Consider the following 23,777-nt stretch of genomic DNA (forward strand, 5'->3'; position numbering starts at 1 on the left):
TGCCCTGTTGGCAAGGCTGGTCTTGAATTCCTGACCTCAGGTGATTCATCCGCCTCGGCCTCCCAATATGCTGGGATTGCAGACATAAGCTACCAAGCCTGGCAAGCATTATTTTTATTTTGATAATGCTTCCAGGTAAGTTAACTTTTTTTTCAGTCAAAGTTTTGCTCCTGAGTAGCTCAGATTACAGGCACTCGCCACCATGCCCAGCTAATTTTTGTGTTTTTAGTAGAGACAGGGTTTCATCATGTTGTCCAGGATGGTCTCCATCTCTTGACCTCGTGATCTGCCCACCTCGGCCTCCCAAAGTGCTGGGATTACAGGTGTGAGCCACCTCACCCTGCCTGTTTATCACTCTTTTGCATGCTGCATTGACACTCTGTAGCATCCAAAAGTTCAGGGTCTAAAAAAAGACACTTTTTAAGCAAAATTTCATGTTGGGAAGCCTGTCAAATATGTCATAGGGTTAAAACACTTCACTAAAATATAGGATCACAGATCACTATAAAAGAATAGCCATTTATTTATCCAAAGTGATAGTTAAAAGATTTTAAAAAGAAAATCATTTACTGTTTGATACAGGAGACTCAGTTTTCCAGTCAAAAAACCTGAGAAAGATAGCATGAGAAAAATTCTATCTCTTTTCTACTTTCTTTATTTTAAACTTTATTCAAAAGGTGAACAAAAATATTTTACTACATCCTATTGATATGTAAAATTTTTGTTCAAAAGAAAATCAACTTCTACTTTTGTATTAGTGTATTATTAATACTAAAGCTAATTTTAATAAAACCTTATAAATAAATCCATCAAATGTGTCATTTTTGGCTACTGTAGATTTTCATAAATGTTTTATAGTCTGTTATAATAAAATTTTCAACTTTTTATATTATATTTTTGGTTTTTTCTTTTAATTTGAAACAATCATTAAGTAATTCCAAACTAGATAAAATGTTTCTTTCTTCATTAAAAGCATGTTTTGCCTTTGTTTATATATTATGCAGAATTGTTTTTCATACATCTAGTAGTTTTAATTATATCCATATTAATTACATTAACTCTTAACAATCGGGTTATTTTATTCCTGTTGCCCTCTGCTCTTTTTATGGCCACAGTCTGTTCCACCTCAGAACTGAAGAGAGATATTGGTAGGGAGAGGCTCTTCCCTCACCTCTGGCAGAAAAGGAATGTTCAGGCCCTTCAACCCCCTGTTGTCGAAGCTGCACTTTAATGTGACAGCTATTGGCCATGTATGGCTACTGGGCGTCCAGAATGTGGCTGGTCTGAACTGCGATGTGCTAGAAAGGTAAAATACAGAGTTAGATTAAAGATTTAGTTCCAAAAATATATATACTTTCATTAATAATTACATATTGCTCAGATATTAATATAATAGTTTTGATATAGTGGGTTAATTAAATGGTTAGAATGAATTCCACCTGTTTCTTCTTCCTTCTTAAAGTTTGACTGCTGGAAAATTCAGAATACACATGTGGCTCACGTTTTATTTCAGAGGATTGCCTCCTTTTTAAACTCTCAATTGGCCTGCTCAAAGGACCAGAATTCAGAAAGGACATAAAATCTGGAATTTTAAAATAATTGTTACGTTATTTTCATGTGTGAATAGCCACATAATACATTATTCATAAATGCATATGACTTTATACGCAGGTTAAATGCAAATGCCTTCTGGGGTGGACCTGGCTCAACTCAGGGAGGAAGCCCTGCCTGAAAAGGCTGCAGCTTAGGTTTCACTTTATCTTCTTCCAGCCCAGCATCTGAGCATATCTTCTGTCACTCCTGAGGGAGCGGAGCAGCAAACGTTATCCAATCAGGATCGCTGGGCTGGGAACCGTCCAATCAGGCACGCAACTGGAGTGGACTGGACGGCTTCCGGGATTTGGCGGGGCCTTTGTCTCTGGCCGCAGCCGGAGGTCCTGGTCTTCTCTTCACTGCTCAGTGTCCTCTGCTCCTAGAGGCCCAGCCTCAGTGTCCCTGTGACCTGCAGATATTGGGAGATCCACAGCTAAGACGCCGGGACTCCCTGGAAACCTAGAGATGGTGAGAGTGCTGGATCCGACATCCCGAGAGATGGGGAGGGGCCGGTTGGAACCGGTGGGAAGTGGCTGTGGCTGGACTCGGGCCAACAAAATCCTCGGCCCCGAATTCTTGGCGCAGCTCGGCCCTCAGTCTCCCGCGGCCCGGAGTTCTCTTTGGCGCAGCTCGGTCCTTAGTCCCCTTCAGCCGTAAGATGGCGGCTGGGCTGACAGCCGGGGCCTTGGGCGTTCTGTTTTCTCCCTGCGCAGTGACTGTGCCCTGGCCTCGAGCCCTCTCTGGGCAGCTCAGCACCCGCAGCGCCGCGTCTCTACCCGATTGTGCAGGGATGCCGGGAGGGTCATCAGGGGAGAATCCTGACTCGGGATGCGGGGTTCATGTCTGTGGGGTTCCTAGTCCATCTTTTTTCTCTTAAAAATCTGTGGAAGTCACTGCAAAAATATTGAAGAATTTAATCAAAGAGTAATTCAAGAATTCAAGAATTGTAGAACACCCAGCTGTGGTTTGTAGTTTGTTTTCCATGGGAGGGACTTTAAGAAAATACTTCTATAAGGTGCATGATAAAGGAAAGCAAATTCAATAATTGGTTAGGGAGAGTTATGTAGTTTCTTAGTTTTAGATCAAGGTGGAAATTTTCTGGTCACGTAATCAGAGCTTAATTGGCAGTTTATGGTTGATAAAGCCTAAATTTTGTTTTCCCCAATATAGTAATTTACAAAAAAATGCATTTGAGTTAGACTTTTTTAAAAGTGAAAACCCTGGGACTAGAGCCACCTCAGTCTAATTGTCTGCCATTTAATTATTTTCACACTCCACAGGGGACAAATTTTCCCCTGCAACTTTCACATGTGTCTCAAGCAGGGTTTCAAGACTACTCCCTATTCCCCATTCTTTTAGTCTAACTGACTTGCAGTGAAATGCTAAATTTCGTTTCTTCTGACATCCCCAAATGCCAGCTTCCCCTCCCTAATTCACATTATCAACTATTTGTCCTTTAGTGTACATTTTAGATACTGTATTTTAATTAATCATTGTTGACAAATTATTGGGTGACACTTTAAAAAAATTGTTTGCTGTTTGAAAATATTTCCAATGAGAAGAAAACAAAAAATAATCCCCTGACACTGTATTGTAAAAAAAAGTCTGTGCCTGTTTTCCTTTTATCTTCCCTAGGCACAGAGATCTTATCAGAATGTTTTTGGGTCAGGGTTTCCCTTTGGAAACTTTATGGGGTGATGTGTCCTCAGCCACCTTTGAGTTTTCTCCTGGTCCTGGGTTTCAGTACTGTGGATAAATCAAGATATCCACTGTGGCTGTGTATGCTAGAATCTCTGGTAAATTTCAGCTCCTGGCCTGTAATGGAACTCTGGGTATCTGGGAATGGGAGACATAGGACAATCTGAGGTTGGAGTGTAGCCTCTCAAGGGAGCAGGTGGATGCCCTGGGGCTGAGAGGAATCTCCTGGTGTACTCTTCCTTTGGAAAGCTAACTCTTTGAGGCATTAAGATTGTGTTCCCTCAACCCAGCTTCCATTTCTCAGAGGCACGTTGCTGGTCAGCCAATCAGATGCTGGTATTGAGAGGAAAACACAGAATAATTTCTGCCCCCTGGATTCTCTAAGATTTGTGAAAGAAAAAATGGTATCCCAGAAGACAAAAAAAAAATAAAAAAAAAAATCAAACTTGACTCCAGTGAGATGGTACAAGAACTTGCAAAGTGAAATGCACAAAGGTGGTCATTGAGCACTTAAGTGAGCAGGATGGGGTGGGAGAATCTCTCTAGTGATTGGGTGGCCTGACTTGACACGTGAATGAGACACATCTGTTTTTTAATCAGCACCGCCACTCCCTGGGTTTGTTACCTTGAAAAGATTTGTTCACTTATTTTGATTTCAGTTTATAACTGTAACTTGCATTTTATTAGTAGGATTTAAAAGGTAAGAAAATATTTACAAAGAGCATAAAAGAGGTGAGTTTCAGAAAAAAATAATATCTAATCATATATTCCATTTATTAAGAATTCTAATTTACCTTTTTCTTTCCCAGACTTAGTTTAGGAATTTTCTCAGGTATGTTTTTATGCCTGTGTGATGTCCAACAGTATTCCAAGGCTTAGTTTTTAGAGTGCTCCCAGGGAAGCAAAAAGGAAAAAACCTCTCTTCCATTTTGGCTGTAGAAAATGAATACATTTTTACAAGAAAATGTGGTAGATAATTGATGAATTACATAGATTTATGAAAACAGCAGTTCCTCTTTTTGCAGGGTACGTTTGTTACAGTGAATACCTCTGTTCTATATCCTGTCATCTTGCTTTGTAAGGATAATGCTACATTTTTATTTTATTTTATTTTTGAGACAGTCTTGCTCTGTTGCCCAGGCTGAAGGGCAGTGGTGCGATCTCGGCTCACTGCAACTTCTGCCTTCCGGGCTCAAGCAATTCTCCTACCTCAGCCTCCCAAGTAGCTGGGATTACAGGCATGTGCCACCATGCCCGGGTAATTTTTGTAGTTTTATTAGACACAGGGTTTCACCATATTGGGTAGGCTGGCCTTGAACTCCTGATGTCAATTGATCTGCCTGTGTTGGTCTCCCAAAGTGTTGGGATTACAGGCATGAGCCACTGCACCCAGCCGGTTAATGCTAAATTTTATAAGATGAAAGTTGGTACCTCCTAAAAGTGTTCCCATATGACCAATTGATTACTACATAATTTTTAATGAAAATCATAAAATAATACATTTATCATCTGAAAGGAATAAATACTTTTGCATTTCTTATTGAGGTATGAAATGTAAGCACCTTAAAATTTCCTTCCCTTGGCCGGGCGTGGTGGCTCACGCCTGTAATCCCAGCACTTTGGGAGGCCGAGACGGGTGGATCATGAGGTCAGGAGATCGAGACCATCCTGGCTAACATGGTGAAACCCGATCTCTACTAAAAATACAAAAAAAAAATTAGCTGGGCGTGGTGGCGGGCACCTATGGTCCCAGCTACTCGGGAGGCTGAGGCAGGAGAATGGCGTGAACCCGGGAGGCGGAGCTTGCAGTGAGCTGAGATCCGGCCACTGCACTCCAGCCTGGGTGACACAGGGAGACTCCATCTCAAAAAAAAAAAAAAAAAAAAAAAAATTTCCTTCCCTTGGCTGGGTGCAGTGGCTCATGCCTGTAATCCCAGCACTTTGAGAAACTGAGGTGGGCAGATCACCTGAGGTCAGGAGTTCAAGACCAGACTGGCCAACATGGTGAAGCCCCGTCTCTACTGAAAAATTAGTCAGTCACGGGTGACGGGCACCTGTAGTCTTAGCTACTCGGTAGGCTGAGGCAGGAGAATCGCTTGAACCTGGGAGGCAGAGGTTGCAGTGAGCCAAGAGTGTACCACTGCACTCCAGGCTGGGCAACAGAGCAAGACTCTGTCTCAAAATAATAATAATAATAAATTCCTTCCCATATATAAATACTGTGCATAATTTTGCTGAATTTTTAAAGCTGTTTCAAAACCCAAGTGAATAACTTTGACATGGAAATTAAAGCTTGTGCCCAGTGATTCCAAGCTAAGGCTAATATTGAGCCTGCAAAGGGAAGGGAGGTTATTAAAAGCCCAGTTAGTTCTTTCTTGGAAGCCTCCCCTGCTCACCCCAGCCATGGAAGAAGCCTTTATTCTGAGAGAAGCTACAGAGCCCTAGACATCGGGGGACCCACAGGCAGATGCAGTTAACATTAAGATGGAAGGGGAATGGGAGAGTCTTACTAAAGATGAAGTTGTTATTGTTTTGAGGCAGTATTTTACTTTTTGTAAAAACAGAATGAGGTTTCTCTAAAAAAATTTGAATTTTAAAGGAGTATTGCAACAGAAGGAAGAACCAACTATAAGATCTTTAAGAATTGCATAGTTTATGCAGACGAAGACTTTTTTTCTTAAGGAGGAGCAAAGAAGTTTAGAAAGAAGATCACAGGGGAATGGCAAATGAAAGGTGAAAAAATCATATACTGGATTAGAAAATGTTTTATCCTGAAGTCATCAAGTTTTTAGGAGGGACAAAAAATGGGGTTGTATGTTGGCTCAGACTGAGGGTAGCTCAAAGTTCAGGAGCCTGTGGAAAGGAGATAAACTTAAGTGAAGTTTGATTAAGAAGAATTTTATTTTGACCGCTAAAGAAAAATTCAGCTAATTTTTTAATATGAAAAACAAGAAAATATGCAGAGTGAGTGTTTGGTTATTAAATAGTTAAGAAAAAGAGCACCATCGAAGTCATAATGGGAAGGGTGTTTCTTTTCATGAACTGTTCCTGGAGAACACAAAGGATGGGGAATTTTATTAATCACAGCTGTTTACCAGGATTATCTATGTGCTTCATCTTTCTCCACCTCTTTTCTTTGTCCTGTACATTTTTTCCATTTAAATTTTCCTGGGTTGTATCTTGTATAATAAACTGGTCAACATAACTACAGTGTTTGCTGAGTTCTGTGAGTAGCTCTATCAAATTATTGAACTGGAGGGAGTTTATGGGAGTTCTAAATTTTCAAACAGTAGTTTTAGAAGCACAGATTGGCCCATATGGTGTTTGGCATCTGCAGTGAGGACAGTGTTGTGGGACTGAGCCCTGAATCAGGGTCTGCTGACTCGGGTTGGAATTCAAATGTTAAACAATGTGTTAGTTTCAGAGAATTGCTTGATATTAAGCAAACTTTACAGATTTGGTGCCAGAAGAAAGATATCAAACAGGCCTGGCCTGGAGTGGAACTCTGGGTGTCTGGGAATGGGATGCTCTACTTTCCTGTACACAGACTGTCACACTGCCCATTGTCCTGTGATTCCAGGTCTCCTTCTATGGTGAGAGAGGACTGAAAAGTTAGAGGAAAGGAGCTCTGATTATAGACCCACTTTTCTTGCAGCTGCCATCCCAGAATTTCCACCCACTCACAAACATACTCACTAGACATTGATGTGTCCACCCCCCTCTCAGGACTAGGCACCGCCCTCAGGTATTTCACTACAGCATTTTTTTATTCTAGTGTTTTTTGCCAAAAACCCACAAAAGTGTCTACAAGTCTGGCATATTGCTATTCCCAGACACTGAATCTGCAGAGCAAACTGCTCTCTCTACCAACCAAGGGTTCTGGACCACCTGTTCATAATCTCATCTGCTTGCATGGACACAAATAAATCAGAGGACAGCCCCATCTGGGCCACTGTCTGTAGCACAAACCAGTCCTCCGACCTACATTGCATTCTTCCACACCCATGGATTTTTTTCCTTTTAACTTTTATTTCTGTTTTGGGGTACACATGCAGGTTTGTTATATAGGTAAAATTGTGTCACGGGGGTTTGGTGTGCAGATTATTTTATCGTTGAAATACTAAGCATAGCACCAAACAAGTATTTTTTTGACCCTTTTTGTTCTTTCACCTTCCACCCTCAACTAGGCCTCTGTTGTGCCCCTCTTTTTGTCCATATGTTCTTATTATTTAGCTCTTATACATGAGAAAATATATTTGTCTTTCTGTTTCTGCATTAGTTTTCTAAGGCTAATGGTCTCCAGCTGTATCCATGTTGCTGCAAAGGACATGCTCTTGTTCTTTTTTATCGCCACATGGTATTCCATGATGTTTATGTATCATATTTTGTTTGTATTAAATATTTTGTTGTATTTTATTTTTATTATAATTATTTTTGGAGACAGGGTCTCATCCTGTCACACAGGCTGAAGTGCAGTGGTGTGATCTTGGTTCTCTGCAGCCTCAGCCTCCATGGCTCAAGCAGTCCTCCTACCTCAGCCCCCAAGTGTGTACCAACAGGTGTGTACCATTATGCCCGGCTAATTTTTCTTTTTGTATTTTTTGTAAAGACGTGGTTCTTTCACATTGCTCAGTCTGGTTTTGAACTTTTGAGTTCCGGAAATCCACATGCCTCAGCGTATGAAAGTGCTGTGGTTACAGGTATGAGTCACTGTGCCCTGCCGTACCATATTTTCTTTATCCAGTCTACCATTAATAGGTATTTAGGTTGATTCCACGTCTTTGCTATGTGAATAGTGTTGCAGTGAACATGCATGTGCACGTGTCCCTATGACAGAATAATTTATATTTCTTTGGGTATAAACCCAATTATGAGGTGTCTGGGTCAAATGATAATTCTGTTTCTAGTTCTGTGAGGAATCACCACACTGCTTTTCACACTGGTTGAACTAATTTACGCTCCCACAGGCAGTGTATAAGCATTCCCTTTTCTCTTCAACCTTGCCAGCATCTGTTATTAACAACAGCCATTCTGACTGGTGTGAGATGGCATCTCATTGTAGTTTTTCTCTGCATTTCTCTAATGATTAGTGATGAGTATTTATTTATTTATTTGAGACGGAGTCTCACTTTGTCACCCAGGCTGGAGTGCAGTGGCATGATCTCGGCTCACTGCAACCTCTCCTGCCTGAGTTTAAGCGATTCTCCTGCCTCAGCCTCCCGAGTAGCTGGGATTACAGGTGCCTGCCACCGTGCCTGGCCAATTTTTGTATTTTTAGGAGAGATGGGGTTTCACCATCTTGGTCAGGCTGGTCTCGAACTCCTGACCTCGTGATCTACCCGCCTTGGCCTCCCAAAGTGCTGGGATTACAGGCATGAGCCACCATGCCCGACCGAGCATTTTTTAAATTTGCTTTTTAGCCACATGTATGTCTTCTTTTGAAAAGTGTCTGTTCATATTTTTTTGCCTACTTTTTAATAAGGTTGTGTTTTTCTTATAAATTTGTTTAAATTTCTTATGGATGCTGGATATTAGACCTTTGTCAGAAGCATAGTTTGCAAATATTTTATTTTATTCTGTAGGTTGTCTGTTGATAGTTTCCACTGCTGTGAAATAGCTAGTTTAATTAGCTATAATAGGTTATAGTTTATAACCTATTTGTCAATTTTAGCTTTTGTTGCAATTGCTTTGGCATCTTCATCATGAAATCTCTGTCAGTTTGTATGTTAGAATGGCATTTCCTAGGTTATCTTCCAGGGTATTTTATAATTTTAAGTTTTACATTTAAATCTGTAACTCATCTTGAGTTGATTTTTATATATGGTGTAGGAAGGGTATCCACTTTCAATGTTCTATATAGTGTTAGCTAGTTATTCTAGCATCATTTATTAAATACGGAATTCTTCCCGCATTCCTCTTGTCAGCTTTGTCAAAAGACCAAATGGCTGTAGGTGTGTGGCATTATTTCTGGGCTCTATTCTGTTGCCCTGGTCTATTGGTCTGGTTTTTGTTGTTGTTGTTTGTCTTTTTTTTTTTTTTTTTTTTTTTTTTAACCAGTACCATGCTTCTTTGGTTACTGTAGCCCTGAAGTATAGTTTGAATTCAAGTAATGCAATGCCTCCAGCTTTGTTCTTTTTGCTTAGAATTGCCTTGGCTATTCGAGCTCTTTGTTGTTCCATATGAATTTTAAAATCTTTTTTTTTTTTTTAAAGTTCTGCTAAGAATGTTTTTGGTAGTTTGGTGGGAGTAATATTAGATCTGTACATTTCTTTGGGCAGTATGGCCATTTTAGTAATTTTGATCTTTTCTATCCATGAGCATAAAATGACTTTCCATTTATTTGTGTCGTATCTAACTTCTTTAAGCAGTGTTTTTTAAATTGTTGTTGTAGAGATCTTTCACCTCCCTGGTTAGCTGTATTCCTAAATATTTTATTCTTTTGTAGCAATTGTGAATGAGATTGTGTTTTTTATTTGGTTTTTGGCTTGGATGTTGTTGATGTAGAGGGATGCTACTTATTTTTGTGCATTTATTTTGTATTCTGAAATTTTGTTTCAGTTACTTTTCAGTTTATGGAGCTTTTCTGTGGGGACTATAGGCTTTTCTTGATATGTTGTCTGCAAACAGGGATAGTTTGACTTGTTTACTTCCTATTTGGATGCCTTTTATTTTTGTCTCTTGCCTCATTGCTCTAGTGAGGACTACCAGTTCTATGTTGAATAGGAGTGGTGAGAGAAAGCATCCTTGTCTTGTGCCAGTTTTCATGGAGAAATGCTTCTAGCTTTGTTCATCCCGTATGTTGGTTGTGGGTTCCTCACAGATAACTCATTATTTTGTAGATGTACCTTCAATGCCTACTTTGTTGAGGGCCTTTAATTGTTTCAATGCGAAGGATGTTAAATTTTATTGAAAGCTTCTTCTGCATCTATTGAGATAATCTTGTGGTTTTTGTCTGTATTTCTGTTTATGTGATGAATCACATTTATTGATTTGTGTATGTTGAAACAACCTCATATGCCAGGGATAAAGTCTACTTGATCATAGTGGATTAGCTTTTATGATTAGCTGGATTCAATTTCCTGGTATTTTGCTGATGATTTTTGCATAAATGGTCATCAAAGATATTGACCTGAAATTTTCTTTTTTGGTTATGTCTCTGTCAGGTTTTGGTATCATATGATACTGTTCTTATATAGTGGGATGGGAAGAGTGCCTTCTCAATTTTTTGGAATAGTTTTAGGAGAAATGGTACCAGCTCTTCTTTGTACATCTGGTAAAATTCAGCTGTAAATCTCTCTGGTCCCGGGCTTTTTTCGGTTGCTTGGCTATTTATTAGTAATTCAGTTTTGGAGCTTGTTATTGGTCTATTCAGGGATTCAATTTCTATGTTTGCTCAGTCTTGGGAGGATGTATTTGTTCAGGAATTGATCCATTTCTTTTAGATTTTCTAGTTTGTGTGCATAGAGGTGTTCATAGCAGACTTCAACAGTTATTTGTATTTTTGTGGGGTCAGTGGTAATGCCTCTTTTGTCATTTCTAATTGTGTTTATTTAGATCTTGTCTTCTTCATGAATCTAACTAGTGGTTTATTTAACTTATTAATTTTTTCAAAGATTTAACTCCTAGGTTTCTTGATCTCTTGTATAGTTTTTCATGTCTAAATTTCCTTTGGTACAGATGTGATTTTGGTTATTTCTTGCCCTCTGCTAGTTTAGAAGTTGGTTTCCTCTTGCTCTTCTCATTCTTTTATTTATAATATCAGTTTGTTAAATTGAGATCTTTTTAACTTTTTAATGTGAACATTTGGTGCTGTAAATTTCCCTCTTAACACTGGGTCAGCTGTGTTGCAGTACTTTGTTCTCATTTGTTCCTAAGAACTTCTTGATTTCTCCCTTAATTTTATTATTTACCCGAAAGTCATTCAGGTGCAGATGTTTGTTTGTTTTTTGAGACAGAGCCTCACTCTGTCACCCAGGCTGGAGTGCAGTGGCATGATCTCGACTCACTGCAACCTCTGCCTCTCAGGCTCAAATGATTCTGTGCCTCAACCTCCCACCACCATGCCTGGATAATTTTTGTATTTTTAATAGAGGTGGAGTTTCACCATGTTGGTCAGGCTGGTCTCAAACTCCTGACCTCAAGTGGTCTGCCTGCCTCTGCCTCCCAAAGTGCTGGATTACAGGCATGAGCCACCGTGCCCGGACCAGGTTTTTTAATTTGTATGTAATTGTATGGTTTCAAGTGGTTTTCTTTGTGTTCCATTGTATTTTCATCAGGCTGTGATCTGAGTGTGTGGTTGGTATAATTTTGGGATGTTTGGATTTGCTGAGAATTGTTTTATTCTGATTAAAAATTGGTCAGTTTTAGAGTATGTGCCATGTGGTGATGAGAAAAATGTATATTATGTTATTTGTAGATGAAGAATTCTGTAGATGTCTATTAGGACTATTTGGTCAAGTGTTGCATTTAGGTCCTGATATCTTTGTTAATTTTCTGCCTCAATGATTTATTAGTGTCTGTGGGATGTTGTAGTCTCCCACTATTATTGTGTCAGAATCTAAGTCTTTCTATACATCTCTAAGAAATTGCTTTATTCATGTGCACCTGTGAAAGCAAATTAAATCTTGGGACTCCAAACTCAGTAAGCCAAACAGAAAAGTTAATCTGAGAACTGGGTCACACAAACCTGCCTTTCCCTTTTGGTTCCTAAATAAGATGGCTACAAGATGAAAAGCTGCATACCTCCCCACATATGTGTCCACAATAAAATTCCTAGTGAGCTGCAGATCTTTACCCCAAGGTGTTTCTGTTAAAATTTTATCATAGATATGTAAATTGATAGTTTATAGGTTCAGTCACTTTCCTTTCCATCAGACTCAAATGCCTATCTGTTCCTCTGTCCCATTTTGTCTATGTTATCTTATGTAAAAATTCAGGTTCCCTGCATTTTTCTTCTGCCCTATTTGTCTATGTCATCTGATGTTAAAAAAAAATGCAGATTCACTGAGCCAGACAAAGGCATGAATGACGGTATTTTTCTATCCTTTTCTTACATGAAAATTGTGTACTTATCAATATCCCACCCTTTTCCCTTTAAACTTGAAGTCCTCGAAATCATCTTGGAAGAAAGACATAGACTTGTCTCCAGGGCACACATCTTTAACTTTGGCAAAAAAACCTCCTAAAATGATTGAGATTTCTCTTGTCATTTTTCTTGATTAACAAACCCATAGATTTTTTTTTTTTTTTTTTTTTTTTTGAGATGGAGTTTCACTCTTGTTGCCTAGGCTGGAGTGCAGTGGCATGATTTTGGCTCACTGCAACCTCTGCCTCCCAGATTCAAGCCATTCACCTGCCTCAGCCTCCCAAGTAGCTGGGATTACAGGCATGCATCACCATGCCTGGCAAATTTTTGTGTTTTTAGTAGAGACAGGGTTTTGCCATATTGGTCAGTCTGGTCTCGTACTTGTGACCTTAGGTGATCCACCCACCTTGGCCTCCCAAAGTGCTGGGTTTACAGGCATGAGCCACTGCACCTCGCTGGATTTTTTTTTTATAACACCTTTCTCTCTTCTGTTTTTTTTTTTTTTTTTTTTTTTTTCTGTTAATATTCTTTCAGTTGCATACAGTGTGCAAAATTAAGATGTCCAAGAGTTCAGCTGGGCACAGTGGCTCATGTCTGTAATCCCAAGCACTTTGGGAGGCCGAGGCGGGCGGATCATGAGGTCAGGAGATCGAGACCATCCTGGCTAACACGGTGAAACCCCATCTCTACTAAAAATACAAAAAATTAGCTGGGTGTGGTGGCAGGCACCTGTAGTCCCAGCTGCTTGGGAGGCTGAGACAGGAGAATGGTGTGAACCCGGGAGGAGGAGCTTGCAGTGAGCTGAGATTGCGCCACTGCACTCCAGCCTGGTCGACAGAGCGAGACTCCCTCTCAAAAAAAAAAAAAAAAGAATCTAAAACCCCTGTGTCTTTCACCTGATCTGGAACCTAAACAAACATCTCATTTTCTTCTGTAATATGACGTGGCCCCAATATAAATTAGACAGTGGCTCTCAGTGGCTGGAAAATGGCACTTTCAATTTCGCTATTTTGCAGGACTTAGACAACTTTTGTCACAAAATGGGCAAATGGTTTGAGGTTTTATACATCCAGGCATGTTTTACACTTCCGTCCCTCCCCAGCCCTTGTTCCCAATGCGATTCATCTCAAATTCTCCTTCTGTCCCTCCTGTCTGCTCCCCTACCACCCTCTGGCGACAGCGAGTCCTCCCTGTCCACAAACCCTTCCGATACTTCTCCTCCCTGCCTGTCCAACTCCAGTCCCAACCCTTCTCCAGACCTCAGTCCCCCTTTTACCCATACTGTGCCTCCCTGTATCCCTTCTGTCCCCACTCCGCCTCATACCCGATCTGGCTTACAATTTGGTCCCACTTCTAATCCCCCTCCTCCCACCCCTCTCTTTCCCTTTTGAGAGGTGGCTGGAGCTGAAGGAATAGTCTGAGTTCATGTTTCTTTCTCCCTGTCTGACCTGTCTCAGGTCAGCCAGTGTTTAGGTTCTTTTCCATCAGACTCCACTAAATATATCCAGGAATTTCAATATTTAACTCAGTCTTATAACCTCACCTGGAGTGACTTAAATGTCATCCTTACTTCTACACTCACTCCCGAAGGGAGCAAGTTTGGGCCCCAGCTCAGTCCTATGCAGATGACCACTGGCGCCTTGAGCTAGGTCTCCAGGAAGGTGCCAGGGAGGTCCCCCGTGAGGAGCCCCAGTGGAACTATCAAACAGGATCTCCTGGTATGGCCAGGCGAGATTATATGATCACTTGCTTAGTAGAGGGACTCCAAAAAGCTGCATATAAGGCAGTCATTATGATAAGTTAAAAGAAACCACTCAGGGCAAGGATGAAAATCCAGCACAGTTTATGGCCTGTCTGGCTGCCACTCTCAGATGGTATACAGCTTTAGACCCTGAAGGGCCAGAAGGCCAACTTACTCTTAATGTGCATTTTATTACCCAGTCAGCTCCCGATGTTAGAAAAAAACTTCAAAAATTAGAATCTGGCCCTCAAATCCCACAACAGGATTTAATTAACCTTGCCTTTAAGGTGTTCAGTAACAGGGAAGAGGCTATCTGGTGGCAGTGTATTTCTGAATTACAGATGCTTGCCTCTGCTGTTAGATGAACCCCAGCCACACCAATGGCCCGTAGGGATTTCAAGGCGTCCAGACCGCAGCGCCCAGCAGCCCCTCCAGGGCCACGCTTCAAGTGCCATAAAAATGGCCACTGGGACAAGGAATACCTGCAGCCTGGGATACCTCCTAAGCCATGCCCTGTTTGTGCTGGCCCTCACTGGAAGTCAGACTGTCCAACTCAAGCTGCCATCCCTAGAGCTCCTGGAGCTCAACCCCACAGCCCCCTGTGGGACTCCTTCCCTGATGTCATCGGCTTGGTGGCTGAGGAATGACGCTGCCCGAACACCTCAGAGGCCCCCTGGACCATCATGGACCTCAGGTAACTCTTAAGGTGGAGGATAAGTCCATCCCCTTTTTGATTGATATGGGGGCCACCCACTCCACCCTTCCCTCCTTTCAAAGACCTGTCTCCTTAGCCTCCATGACTGTTGATGTGGGAATTGACGGCAAAGCCTCCAGACCTCTCCAGATTCCACTGGTGTGGTGTCAACTAGGTCAGCACTCCTTTTTGCACTCCTTCCTAGTCATCCCCACTTGTCCAGTCCCTCTGCTCGGCCGAGACATCCTAACAAGATTGTCTGCCTCCCTCACTATTCCTGGGCTACAGCCACACCTCCTTGCCACCCTTCTCCCCAACCCCTCACCAACCCCACAAGCTCCTCTAACATCTCCCTTCCTCAGCCTCAGGGTCTGGGATATCACCTCTCCCTCCCTTGCTACAGATCACTCCCGCCTCGTCATCCCTTTGAAGCCAAACCATTCTCACCCTGCCCAATGCCAGTACCCTATCCCTATGCCACCCCTAAAAGGCCTAAAGCCTTTTTACCTGCTTTTTACAACGTGGCATCTTAGTACCCATTAACTCTGCCATCCTTCCCTTTCAAAAACCAGACAAGTCCTACAGATTAGTTCAAGACCTTCATCTCATCAGTCAGATTGTACTTTCCATCCATCCTATAGTGTCAAACTCATATACTCTCTTGTCCAAAATACCTCCCTCCACTACCTATTATTCTGTTCTCAACCTAAAAGATGCCTTCTACACCATTCCCCTACACCCCTCTTCTCAACCTCTTTTTGCCTTCACCTGGACTGACCCTGACACCCATCAGTCCCAACAAGTAAGCTGGACCATTCTTCCCAGGGCTTCCGGGATAACCCTTATTATTTTAGCCAAGCCCTTGCCTGCAACCTACTCTCTTTTCAGCCTTCCTTTTCCTACCTCATCTGATATGTCGATGATCTTCTCTGCAGTCCCTCCTAGGAGTCCTCCCAACAGAATATCCTCCTACTCCTTCAGCATTTAGGCTCTAAAGGGTACCGAATGTCCCCTTCTAAAGCTCAGATTTCTTCCCCTTCTGTTACTTATCTCAGCATAATTCTCCATCAGCACACCCACACTGTCCCCGCTGACTGTATTCAGCTAATCTCCTAGACCCCAGTCCCTTCAAAAATAACAGCTTATCTCCTTCTTAGGCATCATTGGGTACTTCCGCCTCTAGGTACCTGGTTTTGCCCTCTTAACAAAACACCTTTATAAGCTTACAAAAGGCAACCTAGCTGACCCCATAGACCCCAAATCCTTCCCTCATTCATCCTTTCACTCCCTGAATAAAGCTCTTGAGACAGCCCCCTCACTGGCACTCCCCGACTCCACCCAGCCCTTCCCTCTCTATATGCCAGAGGTAAAGGGATGTGCAGTTGGGGTCCTAAGACAAGGGCCAGGCCCACGACCAGTGACCTACTTATCTAAACAACTTGACCTCAGTCCTAGGCTGGCTGCCCTGTGTACGCGCTGCAGCGGCCACTGCCCTAATACTTCTAGAATCCCTCAAAAATCACTGATTACACCCCATTTACACTCTATAGCTCTCACAACCTCTGGAGTCTCATTTCTTCCTCTCACCTCACCTACCTACTCTCCTCCCCGCATCTCCTCCAGCTTTATTCACTCTTTATTTTAAACCCCATGCTAACCATTACTCTTGGACCTGATTTCAACCCAGCCTCTCACTTAGCACCCAACACAAGTCCTGAGCCACATGACTGCATCTCCTTAATCTCATGGCATCCTCCCCCTTTCCTCATATTTCTGTTTTTCCAGTCCCAAACCCAGACCACACTTGGTTTATCGATGGTGGTTCTTCAAGGACCAACCAATTTTCGCCAGCCAAGGCAGGTTATGCTGTTGTGTCCCACACGTTTGTTATCGAGTCTGCTGCACTTCCACCCTCCACCACCTCTCATGAAGCTGAACTAATTGCTTTAACTCACACTCTTTCTTGCTAAGGGAATGCACATCAATATTTATACTGATTCCACATATGCTTTCTACATCCTTCATCACAATGCTGCCATCTGGGCGGAAAGAGGTTTTCTAACCACACAAGGGTCTTCCATTATCAATGCCTTTATCATAAAGTTCCTCCTTAAGGCTGCTCTCTTGCCCGCCAAGGCTGGAGTTGTGTCCACTGCAGAGGATGCCAAAAACCGACAGACCCTGTCGCTAAAGCAAATGCCCACGCCAATAAAACAGCAAAAGAGGTGGCAAACGCCTCAGTGTCTGCAGACATTCCAGTCTCTGCTCCAAAAGGCCAGTACGTTTCTTTCTCATCTATCATCCCTACCTACTCTTATTCTGAAAGCCTGCTCTACTTGTCCTTTCCAACTCACAAGGCAAGTGGTTCTTAGATCACAGAAAGTTCCTTCTTCCTGCCTCAGAAGCATAATCTATTCTCTCATCCCTCCATGACTGCTTGCGCGTAGGGTACAAGCCTTTGGCTCACCTCCTAGAGCCCCTTATTTATTTCTCATCGTGGAAGTCCATCCTTAAAGCAATCACCTCTCAATGTTCCGTCTGCCACTCCACCAACCCTCAAGGTTTTCTTAGGCCCCCTTCTTTCACAACACATCGGGCCCGAGGGTTTACTACTACACAAGATTGGCAAATTGACTTCACTCATATGCCTCATGTCAAAAAATATAAGTACCTCCTAGTTTGGGTTGATACCTTCACCAGATGGGTCATGGCCTTCCCTACTGGATCTGAAAAGGCCGCAGCAGTTACTACCTCTCTTCTAACCGATATTATTCTCTGTTTCGGCCTCCCTACTTCCATCCAGTCTGACATGGTCCAGCTTTCATTAGCCAAATCACCCAGGCAGTTTCCCAGGCCCTTGGCATCCAGTGGAATCTCCACACCCCATATCATCCTCATTCCTTAGGAAAGGTTGAAAGAGCCAGCAGCCTCTTAAAAACGCACCCTCTAGCTCCGAAAGGACTGGACTGTTCTCCTACCACTTGCGCTCTTCCGGATCTGAGCCACCGCCCATGAACCTACCGGGTGTAGCCCATTCGAACTCTTATATGGTAGTACTTTTCTACTCGGGCCCAACCTCATCCCAGACACCAGTCCTCTTGGGGACTATTTACCCAGTCCTCCAACAGGCTAGGAATGAAATCCGTCAGGTTGCTAACCATCAGGTGCTAACCCACCCCAGATACCCAGCCATATGAGGACACCCTGGCTGGACAGCCCATCCTGATAAAGAGCTTAACCCCCCGATCTCTACAACCTCAGTGGACAGGACCCTTCCTGGTCATTTATAGCACCCCAACAGCTGTCCGCTTACAAGATCCTCCTCAGTGGATTCACCCTTCCAGAGTAAAGCTGTGTCCATCTGACACTCAGCCTGACCCTTCTTCCTCCTCTTGGAAGTTGCGAGTACTCTCCTTGACCTCGTTAAAACTCACCCGAATCCCTGAAGAAACTTAAATGTCCTGCTCCTGTCCACCCTGCTGCTTCACCCTCTTCCTCCACTCTATTTGCTAAGACATGTCCTGGTTTCATCCCCAAACTCCCACCTTAGATTCTCTCTTAAACCGGATAGATGATCTCATCTTTTAGGGCACCCTGTATGACTTCTCCCCAGATGAGACACCTCTATTTACCTTCCTACTCACTTTATCTATCCCTCCTGCTCCTTTGGCTGCCCCGCATGGCTGCACCCCCACTTCCAGTAATGCCTAATTACCTCTACAAAACTCTCAACCCACTTTCTATTAAACCAGTCCAATCCTTCTTTGGCAAAGGACTGCTGGCTTTGCATTTCTCTATCAGCTACCACTTACGTTGCCACTCCCATTCCCGCAAAAAACTGGGTAGTTACTAACTTAACCTACCACCCTCGTTATGAAGGAAAAAGCCCTTTCCAACTCCTAAATATGCAGTCATTGGCCGACTTCTCCATCAATGAAATGACCGAAAATACCCCGACAGGACATGCAGTTCAACTTTTAGGCTCCTATACGTCCAGCCTCACCCATTACACAAGAAATGAAAAACCCATACACGGCCTTGTGACTACAAACACTGTCTTAACTTTCCAAGCCCCTTTATGCATCCAACACAACCTGTCATCAGGCCTACCCGTAGGTCACCTCCTGTTCCATCAGTGCAACTACACCTCGCAGCTTCAAGCCCCAACTGACTACATTAACCTCCACGTCTCCCAAACGGCTACATTCAAACAGCCTATCCACTTCTCAAAGCCCCCAGAAGTCATAAGCACCTCCCTGCTTAACAAACAATCCGGGTTTTGTAATGGCAGGCATACACACTGAATGACTGACCATTCACCCCTGGACCTCCTGCAGCAGCACTCCCACCACTGACGAATGCCTCCTTATCCCTGCTTTCAGCTACCCTTCTGAGTGGCTCCTAGTAGATACAAAATGATTTTTCCTCCAATGGGAAAATAAAACAGGGAGCCACTCAGCTTATCCCAAACATCCCTTTTCAGCCACTCACGGGGGCCACCTTGGCAAGTACCCTAGGGGTGTGGGAAAATGAAAACAACAAATTCACACACTTTTTTAACATACACAGCCAGTTCTGCCTACCCAGCCAAGGCATATTCTTCTTGTGTGGAACTTCAACCTATGTCTGCCTCCCCACTAAGTGGACAGGCACCTGTACCCTAGTCTTCCTAAGCCCCAAAATTGACATTGCCCTTGGAAACCAAACCTTACCAGTCCCTGTCAGAGCCCAAGTCCGTCAGTGTAGGGCCGTGCAGATAATACCCTTGCTTATAGGACTAGGAATTACCAATGCCACAGGAACAGGAATAGACAAACCTGCTATTTGTCCCCTTCCCTGTCCTACTATTATACATTCTCAAAGGATCTCTCAGCCTCCAAGACATAGCAAAATCCACCCTTACTCTCCAATCCCCAATAGATGCCTTAGCAGCAGTAACTTTCCAGAACCACTGTGGCTTAGACCTCCTAACCGCCGAAAAAGGTGGTCTGTGCATTTTTTTAGGGGAAGATTGTTGTTTTTACACCAACCAGTCTGGACTAGTACGAGATGCTGCCCAGCGGTTAAATGAAGTCTTCTAAAATCAGGCAACATCCTTCAGACTCTTAACACCAATCTTTGGAGCTGGGCATTGTGGCTTCTCCCTAAAGCTTGGCCCCTCATTTCCATCATTCTCCTTCTCCTGTTCGGACCCTATCTCTTCCGACTGGCCTCTCAGTTCCTACAAAATCTCATTCAAGCTGTTACCAGTCAATCTATGCAGCAAATGCTACTCCTAACTGTCCCTTAATGTCACCCCAACCCCAAGATCTCTCTCCCGATTAGGAGTCCATGCCACCCCAAGTCCCGCTTGAAGAATCCCTGAGAAACATCTCCACGTCCACTTCTTTTCTTATTAAAACAAAAAGACAGGAATGTCATACGCCAAAAATATGGCTGCACTATTGCCAGCAGGGCCAGTATTACGGTGGGCCATTAAGAACTCTGTGAATGGCACATATGCCTCCAGACTTCCTGGAACCAGAAAACCTGCAACAACCAAAAACCACAAAAGAAGAACAGCGGGTTCCTGTCCCAACTGGTCGATCAACTTCTTGAGTCAACAAGTCCCAAAACTGTGTTGTAATTTTCCACTCACCACTTTGCCCTATAAAGACTGCTCTCCCTCACACCTCCCTTTTCAGACTCAGCCCACTAGCACCCAAGTGAATAAAGAGCCTTGTTGCTCACACAAAATCTGCTTAGGTCTTCAATCCAGACCACGCTGTAACACACACTTACAAAATTCTGCTGAGAATATGCCCGCCTTTATTCTTTTTTTTTTTTTTTTCATCCAGATGCTTCTGGAAGCAGTCAGCTTCCCACATCTTAGCTATTAAGCAAACTTTATTATTCAAAGTTATCGTGTTTGTCAAAAGTTATGTGACACACTCTCTCAAGCTGATCTCTTGATCAGTGTGAAAGATTATATTTAGTACATTATTTATTTATTTATTTATTTATTTTTTATTATACTTTAAGTTCTAGGGTACATGTGCATAACGTGCAGGTTTGTTACATATGTATACTTGTGCCATGTTGGTGTGCTGCACCCCTCAACTCGTCAGCACCCATCAAGTCATCATTTATATCATGTATAACTCCCCAATGCAATTCCTCCCCCCTCCCCGTCTCCATGATAGGCCCCAGTGTGTGATGTTCCCCTTCCCGAGTCCAAGTTTCCTCATTGTTCAGTTCCCACCTATGAGTGAGAACATGCGGTGTTTGGTTTTATTCTTTGTGCTCATGTTTCTCATACTGAGGGTAGCTGTGCACTTTGGGTTTTTACAGAGAAATGTGTTTTAGGGGAGTATTTTCTGACTGACTTGTTAATCATCTAATCTTTTTTCTAAAGATGCTTTTATCTTCTTTTTTTTTCTCTCAATATAATCATTTTTGGCTGTTTTTCTCTTGAATGCATTGGGTGTCAGTTTTGGAAGCCCTATTACTATCCCATGGTGTCTGTGAATGAGGTGGGCTGTCACAGTGAGAACTCTTGGAGCTATCTCTATATGGACTCTTGCTGGAAATCTAGCAGAGTGATTTCCGTGTCACCATTATAAATAAAAAACTGAGGTTTAAACACTGCACCTATTCCCATTATTGTGAAGGTGCAGTTCTACCCAGGAGTCCTGCAGGCTTTCCTCCTGCAACTCAGGCTTCACTCTCTGATGTGGCATTGAAGTGCTGCTGTGGCAGTTGGGGTTATATATAGGGTGCCAGGTGTTAGCTCTGTGCTATAGACTCTGCCTCAGTGGCAGATGGTAGGAGTCAAGAGAGGACACAAGCCACCAGGAGATGGCAGGCAGGAGGCACCTGGCTTTAAGTTGCAGAATTACCTCTTGTCATGAAGATGTGAAAAGTTTATTTTGTCATTGATTATAACCAATTAGCGTATATGGATGGCCTTCCCAATTACCAGGTGAATTTAGGGTGAACTATGTATGACGTGTGCTGTAAATTTTTCTACTTGTGGACTAATTATTGTGACTGTCTTTCTGTCTTTGCAATCTCTTCAGCAGATTGACTGTGATACATGTCACATTCTGGTTTAATTGTGTAATAAAATGGTTTTCTTTCTGTTCTGTCATTGTGGAGTTACTCTGGAGCTGGACAAAATTTTTCTTTTAGTTATATTTTCCAAACACTGTCTAGAATTGCCACACATCATATAAACATATAAGGTGCCAACCAAGCTTTAACCTAGAGGAGGCTTTTCCTTTCAGGCTTTCAGTCAACTCATGATTGTGCTGCAAAATGCATGCTGTCCCCTAAATATGCAGGCAGAATTGTGTCTCTGCCTATTTGGTGTTATAGTCCTCTACAGTCACCTCTAGAGAGGCTAGGCCAGATTTCTACATACTTCACAGGGCAGCAATTAACCATTTTACCTCTTTAAATGACTCTTGTATCTTTAGACCAGAAACTGATTTCAGAGACCATGGGGCCCAGAAACCCAGAGTAACATGTGTACATTAAGCAGACATGATAATCTCCATTTTTTCCCCTTCCTCCTCTTCTTCATTTTTTTTTGAGATGGAGTCTCACTCTGTTGCCCAGGCTGGAGTGCGATGGCATGATCTTGGCTCACTGCAACTTCTACTTTCTGGGTTCAAATGATTCTCCTGCCTCAGCCTCCTGAGTAGCTGGGATTACAAGCATGCACCAAGACGTCCAGCTAATTTTTGTATGTTCAGTGGAAGGGGGGGTTTCACCATGTTGGCCAGGCTGGTCTCAAACTCGTGACCTCAGGTGATCTGCCTGCCTTGGCCTCCCAAAGTGCTGGGGTTGCAGGTATGAGCCACCACACCCAACCCCTTCTTCCTCTTCTTAAAATAACCACAAATGTGCGGACGACACCTACTGCTACTGCACTCACCTAGGAACTAAATTTGCAGCTCCAAATTCTGAATCAGGGACTTAAGATTTGGGAAAAAAGAAAACCTTTTATTTGAGAAATGCAAATTCTTTTAGTTACAAGGTTCAGAGAACATTAAAATAATACCACAATTATGTATTTCTCTGTTCTTTGAGCTATGAATTTATCTCTTGAAACTGCTTGCTATTGCCACAAGTAGCTATAAATTTAAATTAATAATGACACACTGGATCCTGTAACCCACACCCTATAGCTTAACAATGTATATCCAATCGATAATCAATGTTTTTTTTTGTAAACAAATGAGAGTTTCTGACGGGCAACTTTGTATCAGCCCTCTCTCTGTCCCTCTCTTTTTGCCTTTACAAATCCACTTGTAACTGCGCTAATCAAAGTGTAGATTCCTGGCAACTTGAATCTTTGATCCCAGGTTACAATTCCGAATCTTGGCCCAAATAAACTCTCTACTTATATTCATGTAGCTTCAGCTACATGAAGTAGACGTATTATTTAGAATGTGGTAGAGCAGCCTCTATGAGGCAATCTCTCCTTTGGTTGTACTACACTTGCTGTAACACCCAAGAATGCAGAAGCAGGCTGATCCCACCTAGAATCTGTATGTAAGGTCCGGCCTCTACCTGGAATTTACAAGACAGGGCCAGACTCTGGATTGAGAATGTACAGGAAACCAACAGGAGGCATTTTCTGCATTGTGAGATGTCAACATAAACATCTTAAAGCTTCCCTTTGAGAGTGTTGCTCTTAAAACTTTTCAGATCTTGTTCAGTGACCTGCTACAGTTATGTGAGAGGGTCCAGGTGTAAATAGAATCTGATGACAGATTCTGTAAGAGTAAACAAGCATCTTAGGGGTGAGAGATGAAGGCCACAAAGTATCGAGAGTCATGATCACAATTATACCTACCCATAAAATGTAATACTGGAGTAGAGTATTTTTGTCTTTCCTTTTGCCCAAGAGCTAGCTAATCAGGACCCGTAATCTGGAGCTCCGCTGCGGCAGTTCGATTTTCTATTTAGAATCAGCCTGA

General features: G+C 42.6%; 1 protein-coding gene across 2 annotated transcripts in view; it reads left to right on the forward strand.

Moving 5' to 3' along the window:
• The first annotated feature begins 1,756 nt into the window (after positions 1–1,756).
• LOC104679359 (zinc finger protein 107) overlaps positions 1,757–23,777 on the forward strand; it is a 42,279-nt gene continuing 20,258 nt past the window's right edge. Inside the window, exons 1-2 of one of the 2 annotated variants that reach the window (XM_030932628.1) lie at positions 1,757–2,061; positions 14,459–14,811. In XM_030932628.1, the coding sequence (XP_030788488.1) occupies positions 14,761–14,811 (51 nt within the window). In that variant the 5' untranslated portion in view covers positions 1,757–2,061; positions 14,459–14,760. The remainder of the gene's footprint in view (positions 2,062–14,458; positions 14,812–23,777) is intronic. The other variant, XM_010384909.2, reaches the window with a different exon arrangement.

Source organism: Rhinopithecus roxellana, chromosome 6 (genome assembly GCF_007565055.1).
Source record: "Rhinopithecus roxellana isolate Shanxi Qingling chromosome 6, ASM756505v1, whole genome shotgun sequence".
Taxonomy (NCBI): Eukaryota; Metazoa; Chordata; class Mammalia; order Primates; family Cercopithecidae; genus Rhinopithecus; species Rhinopithecus roxellana.